The sequence below is a fragment of the Corvus brachyrhynchos genome, unplaced genomic scaffold, assembly GCF_000691975.1.
Source record: "Corvus brachyrhynchos isolate BGI_N302 unplaced genomic scaffold, ASM69197v1 scaffold87, whole genome shotgun sequence".
NCBI lineage: Eukaryota > Metazoa > Chordata > Aves > Passeriformes > Corvidae > Corvus > Corvus brachyrhynchos.
In genome coordinates, this window is record NW_008239767.1 from 3226798 (window position 1) to 3249028 (window position 22231).

At 40.4% G+C, this 22231-nt stretch overlaps 1 protein-coding gene across 5 annotated transcripts; it reads left to right on the forward strand.

Annotated features, from left to right (window-relative positions):
• The first annotated feature begins 6 nt into the window (after positions 1-6).
• On the forward strand, positions 7-20576 carry MRAP2 (melanocortin 2 receptor accessory protein 2). 5 transcript variants are annotated; one of them, XM_008640227.2, is made up of 7 exons: positions 7-1954; positions 4768-4862; positions 5514-5672; positions 8415-8519; positions 8919-9068; positions 13963-14062; positions 18852-20576. In XM_008640227.2, the coding sequence occupies exons 5-7, from the start codon at positions 8942-8944 to the stop codon at positions 19243-19245; spliced, it is 621 nt and encodes a 206-aa protein (XP_008638449.1). In that variant the 5' UTR covers positions 7-1954; positions 4768-4862; positions 5514-5672; positions 8415-8519; positions 8919-8941; the 3' UTR covers positions 19246-20576. The 5 variants fall into 5 exon arrangements, with proteins under 5 accessions (XP_008638449.1, XP_017598368.1, XP_017598369.1 ...); XM_017742879.1 differs by having other exon boundaries at positions 7-1144; positions 1850-4862; XM_017742880.1 differs by having other exon boundaries at positions 7-1144.
• The last annotated feature ends 1655 nt before the right edge of the window (positions 20577-22231 follow it).

The window sequence follows — 22231 nt, forward strand, 5'->3', positions numbered from 1 at the left end:
GAGCGCCTGCAGTTCAGCCTGAGGTTAACAGGTGGCCGAGGCTGCTCGGAACAGAGACCAGGCGGCTCCCGCAAGCATTAAGATCCAAAGCGCTCCGCCAATTTTTCTTTTATTTTAAATAATAATAATAATAATAATAATAAATGCATGAAGTGGCATTGTTATTTGGGTGACGTGGGGAATGCCAGCTGTAGAAAAGCTTGTGTCTCCTTTCTGAATTTGTAACGGAGCGATTCCTTCTGCATTCAAAAGCAAAACAGCTAAAAAGCACTGACTGCTGAGCATTTGAATGAACTTAACAATTGAATCAAAAATGTTTCAAAAAAAAATGTGCGGGGAAAAAAAGAAAGCCACGACAAGTTTGTTGTGTGTTTGTTGTCGGGTTTTTTTGCCTTTTTTTCTCCCCGCCAGGTAACATCTCTCTTCCTTTGTGCTTTCAGACTGAAGGGATGAACATCTCCTCCATGCAGCCTTAGATTACTTCTCCTGTTCTGTCTTGCCGTCTTCTCTTTCTCCATGTGCTCTTTCTAGTCTCCTGTTGACTCATACTTTCCCCCTGCCCCCTCCCTCCCTTCCTTCTCCCTTAACAGTCTCTAGTTTAAACAGTTGTCATCTCAGTGGTCTCTTCCTCTGGCCTCAGCCTCTGTTGACAGTGACTGGTGTGTAAGTTCAGGTCCCTCTCCTGAGCTGTCTGCCATTCTTTTATTTTTGCTGGAAATGATCACCTCAATGATAAGCTTGCAAAACTTCTCTCTGAGCAGTCACTGTTCCCTGACATTTGCCTTTTCATCCTGTCGTATAGCCTTGTTTGGCACATAAAGCTGGACAGTGACTGGAGGCATAGACACAGCACTGGTTTGGCATTTCTCCTGTGACACACATAGCTCATAGAGAGATGGGACAGCAGTGGCAGTGCTGCCTCAAACTGCCTCAGCAGGGCTGGTTGGACCTTGTTGGAGAGAGCACTGAGGTGCTTCTATTTCCAGGTGTGTTTCCCAGCCCACTGCTCTGTCTTGGAGTGTCTCCCTATTTTGGTTTGTTCCTCTCATTTGAGCTTCCCGGAGGCTGTGCACACAGGGGTGCAGATGTATGTAATCGCTGTGGAAACAAACAGATGTTTTGGTTTCTACTTAGAGATAATCAGGTAACAGTCTCCAATTCTGGTTGTTTTCCTTCTCCATTTGTGGCTTTCTATTCAGATTCTCAGTCAGAGTCAAGACAATTTTGATCACAGGAGTAAATGCCTGGAAAGATGCCAGGGGAATGGCAGGTCTCCACTGACTGAGGACAGCCTGGCTCCATTCTTGTAAAAAATAATGAGATGTTCTGGCTGTATCAATCACAACCAAATTTGTATAAAATAAATCAAGCTATTGCAAGTAATTTTATTTTTTTTTTAAGGAAAAAGAACCTCACAATATTAAGAGCTGAACAAATTAACTTACTGCCTACTCTTGCCCTGGTTGTCCATGTAGACTTTGTGATGGTAAAGGTTTAGAGTGAAGCACAGATGATACTCTTGCAGCTTGTTCAGCAATTTAAATCAAATTTAAAGTCTGTGAACCTATAATAGCAGCTATTACTGGCAAAATTATACCGCAAATCTTATTACAAATAAATTAAGGCTTTATTCTGTGTACTCACTGCAATGGGCTGTGGTTATACAGGTTTAGTGATGTTTTCTTGGCATCTAGTTACTTATTTATAGCCTGGTGTTACACAGACACATGGTAGGGATAAGAATGGGAAAATTTAGATGTGTGCCTGTGAGTTGGGTACTGCTGTCTGATTTACATGAGGAGAAATTTGTATTTGAGGCACTACAATAAATTGTTTGCTTCCTCGACAGTGCTGGAGGGAAGACTTAGATTTGAAGACGGGGAAAAAAAATCCCTCAGTTCTTGTTTGAAACAGTCCCAGACCAGTTTGACTCTGAATGAACAGCTCCATTTCAGTGAGTGCTTAAAATTGTCACTGAACCGATTAAGGCAATATTTCTGCACTGTGTTGTAGGACAACTACAGAAGTTGAGAATATATTTGTCATATAGGTGTGGAAATTTTAAAGAAAATCTCTATAATTTTATTTTATTAGCTCCTGAGGAAATGTAATACGTGATTCAAATTGAAAAGCTCACGTGTTATTTTGCATCTGAGAGATTGTGGCTTACAGACCCTGTGTGGGTGAGAGCACAAGCTGAAGATTTTTCCACCATAGCATTGTCAAACCCCAGCTGTGAGATACCAAAGTGTGGGAGTAGCTCTGATAAATGCTCTATCATACCTATTTTGCTTGGGTTTCTTTCATCCCTGCCAGCTGGTTTATCTTGCTCTGGCTTCAGCAGAAGCTGGGAACAGAACCATTTCTGCAGGGAGAACCACTGAGAAGTGAAGAGGTGCTATGGGAAGCATGCTTCAGACCAGATGAACACTGTGTGAAGATTAGAGAATTATTTTGTAATGGGCGAGAGGAAATTGTCTTTGGCTTCCACTCTTCTTGTCAGCCTCAGCTCTGTGGTGACTTTTTCACTGATGCAAAGCTGACACAGAGCTATGAAACAAGGCCTGAACACACTCATCCATTTTCTGGGCTGTGCAACCCTACGAGCACCTGCATTTAAACCTGGAGCCTGGCACACTGCAGGTTGGTAAGGCCGCCTGTGCAGCAGCAGCCCCGCTGTGGGGCACGGGGCATCGCCGGGCACGGGGCATCGCCGGGCCCGGGTCACTGACACAAAGGGAGCCCAGGTAATTTCAGCTGCAAATCAGTGCTGAGTTTCCCAGGAACAATCACACAAGAGTAGTTCTCTCTTTCAGCCTTGCCCCTGTTACAAATGGTTGGTTTAGGTGTGGTTATTTGAAACACACCTGGGTGCCTCTGTTCTTGGATTTGGTTGTGTTTTCTGGCTGCGCTGAACACTGTGCTTCCAGTGTGTCTTCATGGCTTGCAGCCCAGCCAATTTGAGTCAGTCTAGTCAGGTAACCATATGCATTGACATAATTTCTCAGTGAGGTTTTTTTGCTTTCAAATTGAATTGCCATCTTTTAGTTACAAAAAAATGGCAATGTTTCTGCTGTCTCTTCTGTGGAAGCTGCTTTTTTTTTTTTTTTAATATGTTCTTACATGGTAGCACAAATAGAAGGTGTTTTAAAAGCAGCTCTTAAGGGTAGGTCATATTCTGATGGAGCCATTCCAGTTAACCTGCAGCGTGCTGATCAGTAAGAGTGGAGGAAGGAAGCTTTCCTTTCTCTCTGCTCAGAATAAGGCGCCAGAATGACAGACTTCAGGGCTAGAAGAGAATTCAGAACATCCTCATCTCAACACTGAGATTTCTGTGAGAATAAAGCTAATAAAGAAAAACATTTACTAAAACTTGCTTTACAGTTGAATCTTACCTCATTAGTAGATATGCCAGGGCTCTTTCAGTTCAGGGTTTTCTAGAACAAATCAGCCCCAGAGGTTAAAAATTTGTAGTGAGAAAGGTTAAAATAGGCAATATTATAAATAGGTGAGGGAAAAGCAGCCTTTCTTTGGGGAAGTGTTGAATATATGTATACATAGCATTGATGTCAGCATTTATAACATTATAGGACTGAAAATCTCAGTACTTTAATGCTCACTTATAGGGCTTCTTCTAGTCTGGTTGGTCTTGAGGAAACTTGGGTTTGCAGCTGCCATACCTGCACATCTAAGAGGAGGTTGGCTTTTAGGAAGATGGGCTCAGTACTGATTGGGTAATCCTGCCCTAGATGCAAGAAATAAATGGAATTATAGCTAATCTTTATTACTTTTAGATAATGCTGTCTCTTCAGACTGTATGTTCTGGCTGTAATATCTAAAGCTTTTGGTACTGGAGTTCAGCTCAGCTTCAGTGTGTTTTGGGAACAAGTCCCAGTAGCTCCCTACTAACTGATTCATGTCCGTTTACCGTCAGTGTGGGCCTGAAACTTTTTAAGAGGAATGCAGGCCTTCTGTGATACCATGTTAGGTATAACTCATCTGTCTTCTCAGACAAGGCTAGTGAGTGTGCTCTTGTAGGATTTGCTTTATTTATTTTTAGAACTATACAGTTGTCAGTGTATGGTGTCATTTCATATTGGCTTCTGCCTTAACTTCCAGGTGGCACCTACTGAGTTGGACTGCTAAGTGGGCATTATTGTCTGCTTATATTGTTATTGCCTGTAGGAAAATAGTTGGCAAACCTTTTTTGCCTTTTTAAAGTTTTACTTTCAAGTCATAATGTCATTGCTTTTTAACTAGGTACAAACAGTAGCTATACAATTAGTATGCAAATTATATATATGGTGTGGGGTGTATAAGTAGTTTGTTTTTGGAGTCTATTTTGCATTGCACAGTTATAAGGATAATAAAATGTATATTATATGATGTGTAATATGGTGGCATGAGGCAAAGATGTCTGTAACTGTAACCTCTCATCCTTAGTTCACAGCTTAAGCAATGACTAAACCAGCTTTTTTCCTTTCTTTTGTTATAAATTCCTTTTGTGATGAATCCAATGTTATTCTTGTTACTTTAGTGCAACAGCTCAGACAATGCTGTTTGTGAACATCAGTAACAAACATGACCATGATTAACATTGGACTTTCTTTTCTCTCCAAGGAAAAACCTAGTTATCAGAGTTGGCATTTATGATTGATTTTTAATTTTAAAATCAGTTTTCAGCTATCTTTCTTTCTTTTCTTCTTTTTTTTTTTTTTGTTAAATTTAACTGATTTTTATTGTCTGCTTTCCTCTCTTTTATTGCAGGTGGGATTGGGTATTCCCCTGAAAAGACCACAAATTTGAACTCAAACCCTGCCCATCTAGGATATCGAGAATTAGAAAGAAGCAAGAACTGTTAGGTGAAGTATTTCCTGCAGACTACTTTCCTGTCTGTGCTTGGGAGTGGCACAGCTTATTCAAAGCCATGTGGCAGGGCTGCAGAAAGATGGGGTCCATATTGCTTTTCAGCTGATGCAGTGCAGCAGAGTAAATAAGTTTATGCTTGTTTTTTTCATTTGTTTTTTTCTCTGACTTCACCTCCTAGTCTTTAGGATGGAGTAAAAAGGAATGTGGGGGTGGCTGGCTCCCTCTTTCCTCATGCAAAATATTGGTGCTGCTATGGGGACTTAGAAGATGTGGGAACAGCCTGAGTTGTTAACTTCTCATAGCCAACAACTTCTGGGTTGATGGTACTGCCCAGCTGATGGAGCTGATGTACCAGGGTGTAGTGCTAAGCTTTCTTAGGCTGGGACGTCTCACAGTTTGAAATGTTCCTTCTCTTTTCACCTGTCTGGCTCTGGGATCTTCAGAGTTTGGGACACTGGATTAATCATTTATTCTTTTAGAAACCACTGAGCGCTTAGATTCTGTGGCACTAAGCAGAATAGGAGTATGTGGAAAACAGATGTAGTTCTTGACTGAAAATTCACCAAGCTCCTTGTGTCTACCATATTGCTCCAGAAACAAATAGTGCATGAACAATCCACATGGTTTTCTCTTTGTGCATGCAGGTCAGCTTCGGAGGTAGTTGTTGCTGCTTACAAGGACAGTTTCAGACATACACAAAACCAGATATGCCTTTGTGGCTCCAGTGGTGGTATAAGCCATGAAGTTGTGTTGCAGATGTGGTGTGCGTTCAGTTTTGCTTTAACAGTGACTCATTTTGAAAGGTAAGTGGCTGAGAGCCTCGTGCAATGTATCACTGATGTCCAGATTGGAGAAAATAGCCCAGCTGCACAGTGTTTGATGTCCTGCTGCTGCCACTCAAGGGCATGGATTTTATGCAAACATAACCCAACAGCCAAGCTAGCTTGCTCAGGTGCCACTGGCAGCTGTCAGGCCAGCTGAGACCTTACAGACTTTCACATAGGTTACAAACAAGTTCTCATGAAGGTATAATTCAACTCCAGGAGTTGCAGTTGGGTCTTCAAGGGGAACATCTGGTTACATTTATCTGCAGGGAGCAACCCAGTGCTCCAGAAGAAGGCCCTGAGCATTTGCTCTTTTTAGTTTCCAGGATACCGACCTGCCTAAATTTCTGGTTGCCAGCACTGAACACAGTCCTTTCTTCAATAATCAAAATGAAGCTTTTTGTTCCTGACTTACTTGGAACTCCTGGAAGAAGAGAGCTGGAGTGAGGAAAGCCTGTCTGCATCCATACACATCAAAATCAATAGAGAGGCTTTCATGTTTGCCTCAAAAGGCTCCTGTACCTTCCTTAAAAAGCCTCAGCAAAGTCAGTTAGAGGAGCTCCCTGTGAAGCTTTGGAGCTGTGGGATGAATTATGGCTCTCCGTGTCTGACAGAAAGAGCGTTTGAGAGCATCTCCTGGAGGAATTCCTTCTTAGAAGTGCTTACCTCTTACCTTAATCCCTGCATGATGTGCTGTGGCCAGGCAAATGCACCTGACAGGCTGCTACCATGCCAGCTCAGCCTGCTTTGCTCTTCCTTAGGAGATGCAAGGTCTAAATAGTCACTACTTTCACTATGCTGGTCCTTGTACCACCATGCTGGACTGGCTTTTTAAGTAGAAAAGAAGGTTTTTGCGTGTTTGAGGCTGAGTTTTTGGAGGTATTTGGACAGAAAAAGCTTACAAGTGAGCTGAAAGTTGGTTTGGAGCAGTGCTTATGCTTAGCCCTACTGGTTGTTTTAGAGGCATATTTTCTATGTCCCTCAAAGCACAGATTAGCCTGAGAGCTGGTGACTCATCTTTTCATTAGCACCTCTCCCTCTGATAGTGGTTTGTCTACAGTGAGAGAAAGTCTCCACATGCATGCAGTCAGTGGTGAAAGGCTGGAGCTTCTATCCTAACCTAATACTAAACTGGGACAGATCCTTGTGTCCTGGAAGGGGCTATCCTCTCCATAAATCATAAATGGACACTAGTGACTAGACTGGGAGAGAGCTCTGCATGCAGCCCAATGAATCCCATCTGCTTTGAGGGTGGGAAGAAACCCTTGACGTGGAAGAAACAACATTTTTCAGATGGCTCCTATACCCCATTCTGAAGTTTTCTGCAAGTGGATTTCGGCTCTTTTTGCAATACTAAATGGACAGAGATGACAATGGCCATTAGTGATGCCATATGTGGACTATTTAAATGAAAGGCTTCTCTGGAAAGCTATAAAAGAGAAAAACAACCTTTAAGCAGGACTAATAAATGTTGTCAAGAGACATGTTACCAAAAAAACATTGAGGAGAAGGGGGAAAAAGGATGGCAGGAACCCTGTGTAGCACCATGTAGTCTCCTGGAGCACAGTCACAAAATGAAACCCCAAGTCTTGTAATAAACAGCTGACAGAGCTGAGATGGGAGCAAACTAGGACAGGGATCCTAGGGTTTTCTCTCTGCCACTTCTTCCTCCTCGGCAGCAGTGGCTTTAGTTGATTAAAAATATGAAAACTTCTGTCTGAAGCTTAATTAGACATTCTCTCTTTAATTTGAGGAAATGGAAAAGCCAAGGAGGAACTTTACTGTCAACACAGGCACTTTTAGTTAGCCTTATCTCTTTCTCTCTGTCCATTCTTAAAGGGCTGGAAGTACAAGATGGGAAACATCCTCAGCCATGAGCTGGGTTGTCCATTTATGGTCATGTTTTTTTTTTCCTTCTCTACTGTGCTTCAGGCTATTTATTCATGCTGGAGGCTTTCTGAATGGCCAAGGGAGGGTGAGGGTAATGTGGTGAAGCTTCTTATCCTGTCCCAAGAATGGGGTTGGTCACTTCTCTCCCCAGCCCACCCCCTCACCTTTGCTGCTGTTAGGTTGCTCATTGTGAAAGCTAAATGGGTTTGGGTTGAAAAATAGATCCATTTTGTTTTAAAAGATTTATAACTTGCCAGTTAAGTTTTTTGGTGTATGTTTAAAATTCTGAACATTGTAACTAAGAGTGAAGTTTACTTTTTCAGGCCTACTGTTTATTTAAAATTGCTTTGAGGCATTACTGCCAGCATTTGTTAATGGTAAAATAGTTGCAGAAAGAACTATTTCACAAATTTGAAATGCTGTTCATATTCCCTGAGTGAAAGTGTTTCTTATTTTGTGCCTGATTTTTGTTCTTTGCCTATGGCCCTTCTAGCACTTGACGCCTTATCCAGTCCTGCTGGATTTTAATTGAATGCAAAATTACCCAAAGCTCAGCTTACTTTCACGAAAACTATTTTGTAATATGTTACAATTTGGATTTCCTGACTCCAGCTACTGTAGCAGACGTTTTGTGCAGAGATGTGCTTTCTTTTGGTGTGCATAAAACTGTCTTATATTCTGAAAAAATTACTCTGCAAGATGCAAAGCTCTGGCACAGAATGGTGGTAATGACAGAGATATCTATCAAGGTAATTTCATGATGCTCAGTGTTGCTTTGCAGTTTTTGTTATCTTTGAGCGAAATCACTCCTGTTTTATTTTCCTTCTGTAGTGGCATATTGAGCCCGTTTATCAGCATAGAGAAATTTAGGTTGGAAGGGACCCCTGGTGGTCATCTGGTCCAACCTCCTACTCAAAGCATGTTCGACTAGATCAGGTAAATATTTCCTTGTATCTAATTTGAATTTCCTGTTCCCCAATTTTTGTCCATTGCTTCTTGTCCTCTTCCTGTGCACCTCCAGCATCATATCTGCACCCTCTAAGTGTAGACAGCACTAAGGCCTCCCTGGAGCTGTCTCTTCTCCAGGCTGAACAAACCCTTAGGCTCTTGTGCCTCCTGTGCTTCAGCTCCCTAAACATCTTGGTTGCCTTTCACTGGGCTCCAGTGTCTGAGTCTATAATTAGGGGAAGGAATGGGAGGGGATGTGATAGCCTTGTCTGATGAGGCAGTGGCTGCCTGGAACAGTGACAAGGAGGTGATCCAATAGATGAGAAAGAATAAAAGCCCAAAAGCAGTGCTAGGTGTAGTCTCCATTAATGCATTTCATATCCACAGGTCTGTATTTGCTGAGGTGCAAGATGTCTGCCCTGAGGCTGATCTCTAACAGAACCTCCCACCAGGCCTTGTCTAACTCGGATTACACCTGGGACTATGAGTACTATGAGTATGGACCAGTGTCATTTGAAGGGCTGAAGGCTCATAAGTGTAAGTTCAGTAGAGACATGCTTCATTGCGGCTGAGCTTCCTGTCTACGTGTTCTATTCTTCACTTGAGACTGAATATTGTACAAAAAGACCTCTCTCCTAATTCCTAGGATTCTCTGCAATTAGCAGTATCTCTCTATTTATTAGATCTTCATTATTGTTTATTATTCTGTATCCTTTTGGTGGCTGTTCTTCTTGTGCATGAGAGAACCATGGATTTATTGGCTGTGGTAGAAATTTGTCAACACTGACGAATTGACTGTCAGGAAACATTATCAACAACAAGTTCAGATATACTGCTGCTTCTGGTGACTGCTTTGTACAATCAGTGTTTCTTTGTTTTTGTTTCTATTTGTTTGTATTTGTTTCTATTAATGGTAAAAAGGCAGTGGTTACTTGTTCAGTTCTGTGTTACTTGTGTTCGGTTCTGCTGATAGAAAATAAATTTTAGGTTTGAAAATAAGAGAAGAATTTCCTCCTTCTGAACAAACTTGCCATTGGTACTTTCTTCATAGGAGGAGTGTGCTAAATTCAGCATTCTGTTAATACTGGAGCTGTTTTACAGTAGAAGCAACAAATGAAGGATAAGGACCAGAGAGATGAAAAATATGGATTGGAATTGGGAGAAAATGTAACTAGGACAAGCTAATACAGCTGGACCAACATTTTTCTAAAAACTAGACAACGGATTTGATGATCTTTCCTTTTAGAGGAGATGATTGTGAGGCGAGAACAATAAAAGAGGGGAGAAAAAACAGAAACCAACTCAATTGCCTGATGGGTCTTGCAAGAACTGCTGAAGAGAAAAGAAGCCATCCTGTTTCTTTGTTTCTGAGCTAGATACAAAGTGAAAGGATTTGATCCCCAGTCTTCAAAGCTTTTGGGAAGGGTCTCCATCCGGTGCTGGAGCACTGGTCCAGGTTGGATTACATACTTTCTGTCTCATTTGTCACGATGAGCGTTCAGATTGGGAAAAAGTAGTGCCTGCACTGGCAAACAGCAGCTCAGAAAGGCTGAGTCTCCCTTGCTTCTACACAGCAGCTTTTGGGGAGGCTCTGCAAGGGACAGAACAAACTTGCTGAAGTTATTAACACTTCTGAAAAAAAATAGAGTAGAATTTGCTTTTTATTTTTTTCCCTCCAAAAAATCTGCTGATTGCTGTCTGTATTTTTACAAATTATAGGCACTTGAAAAATGTGGGTTAGCTTTTATCATGTTTTTAATTTATCTTCCATTCTTCCACCTAATCAGAGGTCAAACCTGATAGCAAGGATTACTGGTTGCAAAGATCAGCTGAAATGTTATGTACACACCTTCGTTTCAGCTCGGCCTCTCAAACAGCATGATGGGACAAAAGGTATAAATGACAGCTGCCTCTGGATTGCAGAAGGCACAGCTGCAAATCAGATCTTGGATTGCCATCGAAGTGACTGCCATGCTGAGCATGGCAGCTGAACTTCCCTGTCTGGCTGTGCTGTGCATAGAGCAGAAGGTCCTGGACAACTCTTAGAGAATGGGACAGAAGTAACAAGTGCTTTTCAGATGGAACTTGATGAAAAATGTCATTAGTAGTACTTGAATCAGTGATCTAGGAAGTCCCTTCTGGTTGTGGTGGATTTTCTTTAGTTTTTGTTTGTTTGTTTGTTTTAACTGATAGATTAGAGTTGTCTCTGTTTAATTCATTGTTATTACATGCATTGCCCAGAGGGCAGAGTTTAATCTACTAAAGGAACAGTCTGTGTTGTGTCTGGGATGATATTTCTTGACATGGTGTGTTCTTGTTCCAGCTGTTGCCAGCAGAGATGAGATTGTTGTGAAATGTGGAGGCAATGTGATCAGATATGAACTTCTCCGAAATCCTAAACTGAGGAGAAGGAGAGGAGATTAAACAAGGGTTACATGAGGAGCAAGACCTTGAATACTTACAAAGAAGAGGTGTCAATGAATGCCTGTAACTTATGTTGAAGAGTTCAACAGGGAATGGACTCCAGTTTAGGTGATTTGATTTAAATATAAAGGAATTCAGAAACCTGTTTTCTGAAAGCAGAGAAAAATTTATTCGAAGTGAGTCATGAGAAAAAGGATTGACAAAATAATCTACCACACAAAAATAGTTTTCTTAAAAAAAAAAAAAAAGATGCCACAGTGATGTTTCAAATATATGCCTGCAAAAAAGGAAAAAAAAAAGCAAAAAATATGTTCTGCTGGAGGAAAAGTGAAGGCAGGAACTAGAAATCAAAAAATCTGGAAAAGTAGGGACCAGATATTTTGTACATTAAAGCTTTAGAAAGCAAATAGACAAAGATAGCCAGAAGATACTTGTAAGTGGCAGAGATAAGAACAAAATCACTTTTTGTTCCTTTGAAAATGGGGAAGCCTCAGGAATGTTAGTGAGAGGCAAAATAGGTAGGAATGATAAGAGGAGTTAAAACTGCTGCCAGGATAGTATGAGTCTGTGTTATGAAGAAAAGGAAGGCTGAAACTGCAACTTGAAAATGTAAAAGTATCCCATGACTATCTATTTGTAACTTTGGGCAGTATTAATGTCCCTCATACTGTATTTTTTGAACAAAATTTGTGTTATGTACTGTTAATTTCAAACAAATATTTAGAATTTAGTAGGTTTGAATAATTTCCACTTAAGTGAGTGAGATCTAAATGAAATATTGAAGAGAACTCAGGTCACCTGCTTGAATTTTAAACAAATTCAAATAATGTAATTTATACAGCAGAGAGTTGGAATTTATACAGCGGAGGGTTGGAAGTGTGTCAGGAGGCACAATAAAACAAGGAAGGTGTAGTGTTAGGCTCAGTAAACTTAAGAATTCTGTTGGGAGAAGGAACAGCAAACCAACCACAAAACAGGCTTGTTATTCAGCACACAGTGCTAGCAGGTGTGATTTTTGTGGGGAGTAGTAGTTTATCAGAGCCTTGATTTTCTTTTTTTCTTTTTCTTTTGTTTCCTTTTAGTTAAGTTTTTCAGCTTGATTGATATAATCTATGCGTGTCTCTTTTAGTCACATTAAACGTATTTTACATTCTGGTTGTTAATGCAGCTGCATATCATCCAAGCACGTCTGACTAATTGGAAGGTACTAGTAGCTATAAATGGCTAAGTGGTAAATTTTTTAAAGGGATTATTTCTTCTTAGATGAAATCTGCAGGTACTACGAAGTCCAGCAGGATGAGCTATTGCGTATTAGAAGGTCAACCATAAGGTGTATCTTGAACCACGTAATACAGGCTGTGCTTACAGAATGATTCTGAAAGTAATTTAGGGCACATAATATATGGAATTACAGAAATAAACTCGTGGCAGAATGCTTTAAGCAGAAAGGAGTATTAAAAACTCCTCCCCCTCCATCACAGAGACCTATGCTCAAACCACATTCCAGTTATTTTACACAGGGTGTTGAGAGGGGAGGATATGGCACAGGAGAGATGGAATAAATATTGCAGTGGGAGACTGGAAACTTAACCTCCTTAGTTTACCTGAGAAAGGGATTATGGAGGAACTTCATTGTGATAAAGTATTTTCACAGGGAGAAAATCTCAAGTTGCAGCAGGCATTTTGACTTTGCAGCTAAAGAGAGAATGGTTTGAGCTGATTACCAGTTTCCACATCTGCCTTTCAGCATGGAAAGATATTCAGATATTTCACAGTGGGAGCATGATTAACAGCTGGGGTCAAGCACCAGGCAGGATAGCTGATTCCTTTTTTTTCAGTGTCTTTAGTTAGCCCTGTAGGAAATTCAGCGGTTCTGTGCTGTGCCTGCTGCACTGGGTCACACATTACAGCCAGTGAGGATCTCTGAGGTTTGGTAGTGGCTGTGTGAGAGGTTAAGGGTAGAAAGGACTCCTGTCCTGACCAAGCCTTCCCTCTTGCACATTTGTATGTAATGTTTTTGAACTTCTATAGTGGAAGTTTTGAATACTTGCATAAGCAAAGAATAACTAACTGAAATGATGTGAAAAAATACCTGTGTGCTGATGGGTCCTGGACCAGGTGATATTGTGTGTTGGTGCTCTGTAACTTTGGTCCATGCTAATCAGTTGATTGTTGTCTGGAAATATGTTTGTCCCACTTGAACCCCTCTAAATCAAGTTCCTGGAAACAGTAGGCACAGTTTATGCACACAGGTAGAAACCCATGCTCTTCCCAATGACTGCTATATTTGGTTATTGCACTGATGTTTTTCTATTGATTAACTGGTTGGTTGACTTTTTTTGCCCAAATCTGTTGCGCTCCTCTGACATTGTATTGTGGCTGTCTGTACTTAAGTTGGAAACCCAAATTGAAAATTATTCAAAAACATCTTGTATCTGTTGGTTATTGATATTTAGTGAAGCAGCAAATAGTTTTTTATCTGTGGTCCTGTTTCTTGCAGAACGCTCTGTCTTGCCACTAAAAGGTCTTCCTAAACATATTGCATCAAAGAAATCCATTTAAATCCAGAAACTTAATGGTCTGGGGCAGAAATAACTTAAAATAGCAGGAGTCCAGTTCTACAGAGACAGAGGATTATGTGGAAAATAAATAATCCTCTCTTCCTAGTTCTAGCACTGAAGTTTTTTCCACAGCAATGCTTGGAAATGGGCCTGGCATCATATAGGGATCTCCTCTTACTTTACTAGCCAAGAGAATTGTCTTCCCTCTTTTATCTACTGTCTGGTTTTTCTAGATATCAGTAAAATTTGGTCTTAAAATGCGATTTTCAATGGCAGCTTTCTGTTTAAAAATACATGAAGATAAATTTGATTATCCTTTCTCTTTGTCACCCAGAAACAAGCTGCAAATTGTTTTGGGTTTGCACTCATGCTGCGTGTGGAAGGCAACTTTTTGCAAGTGCAAGTAAAATATTGATCATCTTTTTTCTCTTTTTTTTCCCCACCAGATTCCATTGTGATTGGATTTTGGGTTGGTCTTGCAGTTTTTGTCATCTTCATGTTTTTTGTCCTGACCCTGCTGACGAAGACAGGAGCACCACATCAAGAGTGAGTCTGAAAACGGGAATAAGAAATGCAGCCTACTATGCAGCCCCCAAACAAGCAGTGAGAGTGCTGACATTGTACTGGCTCAGCCTCATCTTAGTCTGGTCTGTTCTTATGAAACACTGCAGTCTGTCTTCATTTCAAGTAATTTTAGCATTTTCATTCTGAAAGGATGTTTTGGGTAGGCTGCCAAACAGGTGCCTTTAGATTACTGTTTTGGCAACGGGTGGGATGGTTCTAGGTAGGCTCAAGTTTTCATGGAGTGAAAGTGTGAATATCAACAGAGTATATACAAATAAAATGCAGTGCAGCTGTTGAATTAAGGAAGCTGAAGCCTGGCTGGTTTCCAAATGTTTGTGTGTTCAACTCCAAAAGACAGATAAGGGTAGTATTTGCAAAATCTTCCCTTAACCCCCGAGGTCTCAGAGTGTCTTAGTTTCTGCTGAGAAATTGCAATAGATGCTGAAGTACAGATCAGCTCGACATTTCTCTAAAGCCAGGGTCCCTTGAAAGTCCTCTATTTTTTATTCTTTCTGGCTGATAAATATGTGCAGACCATGCCTTGCCTCAATGCTCTATCTGCATTTGCATGGGACACAGGCTGTCAGTGTCCCTTCCTCTGAGAAAGTTTGAACCCACATCTCCTCTCAGGCTTCTGTGCCATAAAGTGGAAATAAAAAGCCTCTCTGGAGCGTGAGATTGCTTGCAGGCAGGTAGCAGTGATGAGAAGCTGATTGTAAAAGGCAATTGCTGGTGCTTATCGCTTCCTAAAGCAGCCTATCTCTGCCTCCTGGAGTCCCTTTGCTATTTAATCACATGTAAAGTGGCTCTGAAACTCCTTGTAATAGCGCAACTCTAGAGACAGGGTCAGATGTATGTCTTGAGTCTCTTCTGTGATCCTAAAGAAGCAAATAGTGGCAAAAGAATCCAGCTTACCAGAACTGACTTACTGGTAGTTTTGCTTCCCCTACAGACTGTTAAGAAGTAGCCAGACATTTCCCCCGAACAGATTTTAAATCCCTGTAATTTTTGGTGTGCTGCCTCTTTTTCACAAAGACCTAATTTATTAGCTGAGCATGAGGCTGGATCCCATGTGGATAATTTGAAAGGGGAAAAAGTAAAAATTACATATATAGAGAGAATTTCATATGGCTATTTGTCAAAAATTTTTACGCTTGTAAAAATTTCCTTTCAGGTAGCAGAGGCCTGCTTGATATCTCCCACTTTTTTCTGCCTTTTTCACCAATTTTCTCAGAACATTGTCCTAGAGAGTTTGTGAAATGTCCACCTTTGGTCAACTTCTACATCCACATCAGAATGCAGAGTTGCCCTTGCCTTCATCATTAGGCTTGAGACCTCCAGAAGTCCCTTCTGTCCTAAACCTTAATGTAATTTTTCTTTAGTTGCTGGAAAGAGACCAATTATTCCTTTCTGTATTTGCTATAAACCTCTTCGCAGCTTTGGGAGCTGTGTGCCTGAGTGCTTGCCCACTTGCTATGCATGCTGAGTTGGCACCTTTAACAAATCTGTGCACTATTTTTTTGCCATTTGGTTACGAAATGTGCATGGTACTGAACATGGATCCTCCAGGGATACACTAAGTGCAGTGAATACAGTTGTGTCCTCTTACTTTTTTACATGTATATAAAAACTGGACAATAGCTTCCTGTAAAGCCAGAGCAGACTGGTTTTGGTTTGCCTGCATCTTCTATTTTTATACCTGACTGGACTCTTCATGACTTGGCGTTTCATTAGTGGGCTGTCTTGAGACCTCCTTTAGAAATAGATGTTAATGGGATTCCTAGGTCTTGGGAGAAAGCCAGCTTGATTGATGGATGAAGTCTCTGAAGTCTCCAACTTCAGTAAGGCTCTTTGGCTGTTCTTTAAAGTACCATTAATGTGAGAGATTAAGTGTAACTGGGCTCAGATGGATGGATCCAACGTAGAATAGTCTGATTTTTTTCTAGTAGTATGCTTTTCTTGGCTCAGTATAAAGGGGCGTGATAGGATGTAGTTTTCAAAATTACACAAGATGTTCAGAGTTAGGTACGTTCTCAGACCAGAAGGGTCAGGATATGGATAGGGACAGGCAGAAATTTAATCAGCTACAGAAATTATGTCTGCTGCATTTCTCCTTTGTTTGCTTGCATATATATTAGCTTGTGCAACCAAAAAAAAACTGTTGGCAATCTCTGAATTTCTGTCCAAAAAACGCTCTCGTTCATCATTCAGGAGAGGAAAGCATGCTATATTTGCTTCTGCATTTGAAAATGTCTTTAAGAGCTCATTTGTGCAACAAATGCAAGAGTTCATGCAACCTATCTGTACAAAATATTGGCTGATGTGATCTTAAAGCAGTAAACATTAAATAACTGATTTTTTTTTTTTTTTTAGAAGTCAGTTGACCTTGGTTAAGTAAAACTGGGATCTTTGAGGCTACTTTTTTTGAGTGTTCTGAAAAGATACCTGCTGAGGTGTTCTTGAGTATTGTAATGAGCAAGACTATGCAAGTTTATACTCTAGTTTTAAGAAAACAAAATTCCTCTCCAAAATACAAAGATGGTGTTTGTGAATTTCACAATCCAAAAATATCACTGTATATTAGATTGTGTGTTCCCTGCTCATGAACATAGGATTATGCTTCATCATATGTCCTCAACATTCGGGTCACTGTAAAATTTATTTGCATCTTCTATTTGTCCATTAAGATTAGGTGGCCACTGCCAGTCTCGTGTGCCCCTCTGCATGATCAGCCTTTGCTCCTTCACAGCTCACTGGATTATGAAGCACTTGCCACGTCTATGCAGTAATTCTACTCCTCTAGAGGATGTGTTTTAAGCTTTCTTCTGCAGTCACTTTGATGCCATGAAGATTTTTGCCTTTTCTTTTATACCCCTGTTATACCTTTTTAAAACTTCTGTATTCCTAATGCTTTTTGCCTACATTCTTGAACTTGTTTGTCAAGCTAAGAGACTAAACATTTTAGAAGCTTCGTAGCCAGGGATCAGTGTGCCCCAGACCCCAAGGTCCTCTCCAGAATACATTCTGTAAACCAAGATAGAACCATCCAGGGGAAGGTTCCTTGGGGAGGGGGGCTCACTTGAACCTCTCATTGGGGAATCTTTGATAGATATGCTAATTAGTAAAGCCTATAATGTTATACCCAATGTTGGGGGGGGGACACAGAGATAAACTCGGCAGGGTGCATCTCGATGCATGTGACCTGGACGTGTACACCTAAGGATCCTTAAAAGAAATACCAAGGTAAAATCCCTTTTCCCCTTCTAACCATGTATGACTCTTGATTTTAAGACCAGGAAAAGGCATCAACTTCTTCCTGGCCTTACAGTGCTTGTTCTTCTTTCTGTGCTTATTTGCCACATCCACTGTCTGTGACATAACGCTACCTAGAAACTCTTGGGACAGACTTGCCAAACGATATATGAAACTTAAAGTGGAGCTTTTCACTGCATTATAAATACATAAATCTCAGTTCAGAATTATTCCAGGCTGTTTGCCCCCTGCTGTGTATACAGTAGATTAGTAGTTAGTTACCTGTCAGTCTTACATCAATTTAAATGTTATTCTTCTACCTGGTTCACTTTGAAATGCAGAATGAGCCAATACAGTCTTGACAAACTAGAGAACTGCTTTGATTTCTAGGCTAGTGGAAGTGATGTTAGGACAGAATGCTCCCTTCATGTAATGGAAGTAAATTAGCTTTTGAGAAGAAGGGAAGAAGGGAAGATTAACTGCACCTGAAAGACTAATGGTAGGTATCCTGTGAACTTGAAAGTTTTAGTGGGTAGATTTCTGAAGGTGTCATCTGAGGCTTTCAAAAGCTTGTGGGCACTTAATCTCCTACTGCAGGCTTGAGGAACTACAATTAGACTGAAAAACTCTTAAGTGCTGGGTGGACCTTTAGGTGTCCAATTATCTGACTCCAGTGTCATTTACTACATCTTCAGATGTAAACAGTATGGTTTATTAATTCCTAACAAAATCCATATTCTAGGAACATGTTTAGATTTTCATTGCTCTTTCTCTGAATACCTCCACTGCTTTTCAGATGCAAATAACCTACGTTTTGTGATTACAGCATATAAATTCAGCCTGACAAAGAATGAATCTTTTCTCAGCTCCAAATGGCTCTTGCACAAGTCCATGCAGATTGGTGCTGGTTTGAGATAAGATTTATAGAGAAAACTGCCAAAAAAGATGTTAAACTATCCTTCCTGGGCTGCCTGGACTGTTAAGACTTCCAGCCTTTAAAGCAGTCTTTAGTTCCAGCTCTCCTAATTTGGAAATCTGAATGTCATTGATTGAAGTCAGTGGAAAAGATGGTTTGATGTCTGGACAACCAAGCACTCAATGCCTTTAGCAAGAGCAGAGCTGGCTGTGCCTCAGGAACATTTTGTCTATCAAGGACTTCTCTCAAACTGTTCTTGTAAGCCATTTAAAAAAATTGTTACTACTTGATACTACTTGAAATCAAGAGTATTTCTAAACCCGTTCAGTAAGATGATTATTACAGTATACTGATTACTAGAAGTGCCATTTAAGAGTGCTGGCATTAACTTATTTCCATGGAAAATTATCATGACAAATGAAGACTTACAATTGTTCAGCAGAAAATAATAAATAGTGCTGGCTTACAGGTCTGTGGTAGATAAACGGTAGGGTTTCCTTTTCTCCTGATCATAATGGTTGCTGAAAAAAAGCTTGTTGATAAGAACACAAATAGTTCCACTTTTACTGTATTTTTTACTGTATTTTTCTTTTCCCTCCATAGCAATGCAGAACCTTCTGAAAAAAGATTCCGTATGAACAGCTTTGTGGCGGATTTTGGGAGACCTTTGGAGTCTGAGAGAGATTTTTCTCATCAAATGGCTGAAGAATCCCAGTCACTTTTCCATTTCCATATTAATGAAGTGGACCATATGAACAAAGCAAAAGACAGTCAGAAAGGTCCAAGTCCGGAGAGTAATACCCACTTCCAGGAGGTTCCCAGAAGCTGTGGAGTGTTTGAGGAAGACCTACATTGTCTTACAAAATTTAACATTCCTAACTTTGTGAACACTGAGCAGAACCCTTCATTAGGTGAGGAGGATCTCCTCATTTCAGAGCCACCAATCATTTTAGAAAGCAAATTGGTTATGCAATCTTCCCATCGGATCCTTGACTGAAAAAGTCTTTAAGGTAAACATTCCCGTTATTGTCCAGCTTGAAGCCTTTCTTGGCCTCCCACTCTTTTGACAGAAGGTATTTCAGACGTGTGCTTTTTACTGGATGTAAGACTGGCTGTACTGATAGAACTCAGTTTAGACAAGAAGTAAGACACTGAATGCTTTATTATGATGCCTTCTGTGGTCTAAAACTTTTGCCCAGCATTATTTGATTTTTTTTTTTGTTTGTTTCTTGTTTTGTTCTTCATTTTTAAATGACTGCTTATGACCAGCTTCTGAAGGATAGTAATTTACAAGGACTGTGAAGGCTGGAGCCTGGCATTGGGAGGTGTATGAAAATTCCTTGGCCAAGAAAAGTGTAAATCTCAAAGAAGACTGAAGAAAGGAATAAACAGCCCCTGGGGAAGTTCTGTAGTTTCTGCTACTCCCAATCAGGATGCCTGAAGCTGAGCAGCACAATAAATATCTGCTTGGGATTAACTTCAATTTCTGATTCCTAACTGCTTTTCTGTGCAGGTTAAACCCAATTTACAAAGCTTCCAGAGGGAATACCTTGCAAATTAAATTGTTTGGTTGCAGTGTTTACAAAATGCTATCACCACCTGCTGCTGAGTAAAGGCAAATCGGTGCCTGTAATTATACTCCAGAGTGACACTGCAGCAGCTGCCCCATGATGACATGGAATTAGTCATCTACACACAGCACAAGCTGTGATTTGACTCTTTTTTTTTTTTTTTTTTCCCCCTGTTAATTGCTGATGTGAATTTCCAATTTAGTAAGTACAGGATTCAGTAGCTAAATCACAGGATATAAGAAAAAACCTATTTTTCTTTTTCCAATAAAGTTACTACATGCAAATGGTGGTGGTATGTTAAGCTGGTGTTATGTGTTGCCTATAGGTTGAACCTTCCTGTGCTTTTTGGCTTTATACATGGCCATTTCTTTACTCATTGGCCAGTGAAGTGCTAGCAGGCTTTGAGTTGTTGAGAGGACCAACTCCAAAAATGTAGCTAAGCTGTGCTTTCTCCATCTTCTTTTTGTACTCAGCTGGGATAGAGTCGCAACCTCAGCTGTTCTCCCAGTGAAAGATTTGGTAAGGATTTGAATAGGTGTAGTTTCAACCTTTATTTTTTTAGAGGTGGAATAAAGTTCTGAACCTTTGAGAGTACTTAAAATTGTATTTCAGCTTTCTTCAAAAGATGGTAATTAGTGAGTGAATGGTTTTAGAGCAAGCATATAGGATGCAGACGTACCAGGTTCAAACCCTTTGCTAGATTTTGAGTATGCTCTGCAGGAAGTTCTTAACTGAAATTAAAAGAGTGGATTCTAGAGACTGTGCCTCACTGGGTTTTCTTAAAATTAACATGCTTTGTATACAACACAGGTGTGTTAAGAGTTTAGAGACCTGCTGATACATCCTTCAGCCAATTAAATGCTGATTAATTCATCCCTTCTTCACCTTACAAACAGGAAAAAGAGTGAATGGGTTGAGCATTTAAAGAATACAAATTGTGTAGGAAGAGTGCAGGAAACATCCTTTGTTTTTATCTCCCCTGCCCTTATTACATACCACTTATAGATAAATTTCTTGTTTTCAAATGTAATTCTTGCATGACGTGCTAGTGTTTAAAGTAACAGGATTATACTTAAAACAAAGCAGAGACTGTTTAAAACTAGCAGGTTGTTGCTGAAAATAGTTCCCAGAGAAGACTGAAATGAACCCTGCTCTAAATGAGCATAGCTCCAAGGGCTGCAATGCACATCTCCAGTACAACTTTTCAGGTGCAGAAAAGGCCTCTTTTCACAGGAAGTACATAACTGTAAGTACGAAGGCTGTAGGTTTGGACTTTCCTTTTCCAAAAGTTAGGAAATGTGGGAAATCTGTCTCTGAATGCGGCATCTACTTCCTGCCGAGGCACCTCAATGATGTTAAGCTATCTCATGGTTAGACTTCTAAGCTCGATATTGTTCTTGTTAACACGTGGTGGGACTTGTACTAAACAGGGCTTTCAGAGCTGATTTCTGGATGAGTGAGCTGCCTTCAGTAATGTTTGAGCTATTACTTTTACTTTATTTTTTCCTTTGCTGTGCTTGAAAACAGAAATGCTGCATGAAGGAAGGGAAAATCTATGCGAAATCCATCTCCTCTGCAACTGAGAAATGAAGGTTGCCTTTAAGGCATTTAAAACTATGTTTCATAGATCATTGAGATTGGACAAAGACCTTTAGGATCATGAAGTCCAACCATTACCTCAGCACTGCCAAGTTCCCTTCTAAACCACCTCCCCCCATGCCACATCTACATGGCGTTGCAGAGCCCCCAGGGACGGTGACTCCACTGCTTCCCTGGGCAGTTTGTTCCAGTGCTCAACAACCCCTTTGGGGAAAGAAATCTCAAAAGTTTCAGAAGTTTCAAAATAATGCAGATGTGGTTTTAGAAAAAGAAGATGCTGCTATTCCCTGTAGGCTAGCCTACGCTGCTCTTCTGCCACCTTAAATCTTAGTGGCTTTTCTTTGGGTACCTAACTGCTACTTTGGGGAGAAAAAGGAAGCATTTTGTATATGGATAGTGGTGATGATGCCTAGATGAAAGGTACTTAATAAAAGAACCAAGAGATAATTCCAACTTAACTTACAAAACCTTTGAATTGCATTGTTCATGTCCCTCTGAAGCATGTATTAATCCTGTAAATCTATTTAAGTGTTTGGTTCCTGCTTCTGTTCTTTCGTGATGGTGGTTCTACATTTTTCATCTTATCTCCCTTCTGTATTTAAAGTCCTTCATGCTGCTTTTCCTAGAAAAATAACCTGTCAGTCCCCACTGCAGAGCTCCCACACCACTTCAGAGACACTGTGGCAGCAAGTCTGATTCAGATTTTTGCTCTGCCTCTGCCTTAAAGCAGAGCCAAACGCAAAAACGTTCTGCAGTCTTCAAAAGCAGCTGTTTTAAAGCTGTCCTTCCTTTTTTTTCCTTTTTAAGAATAAC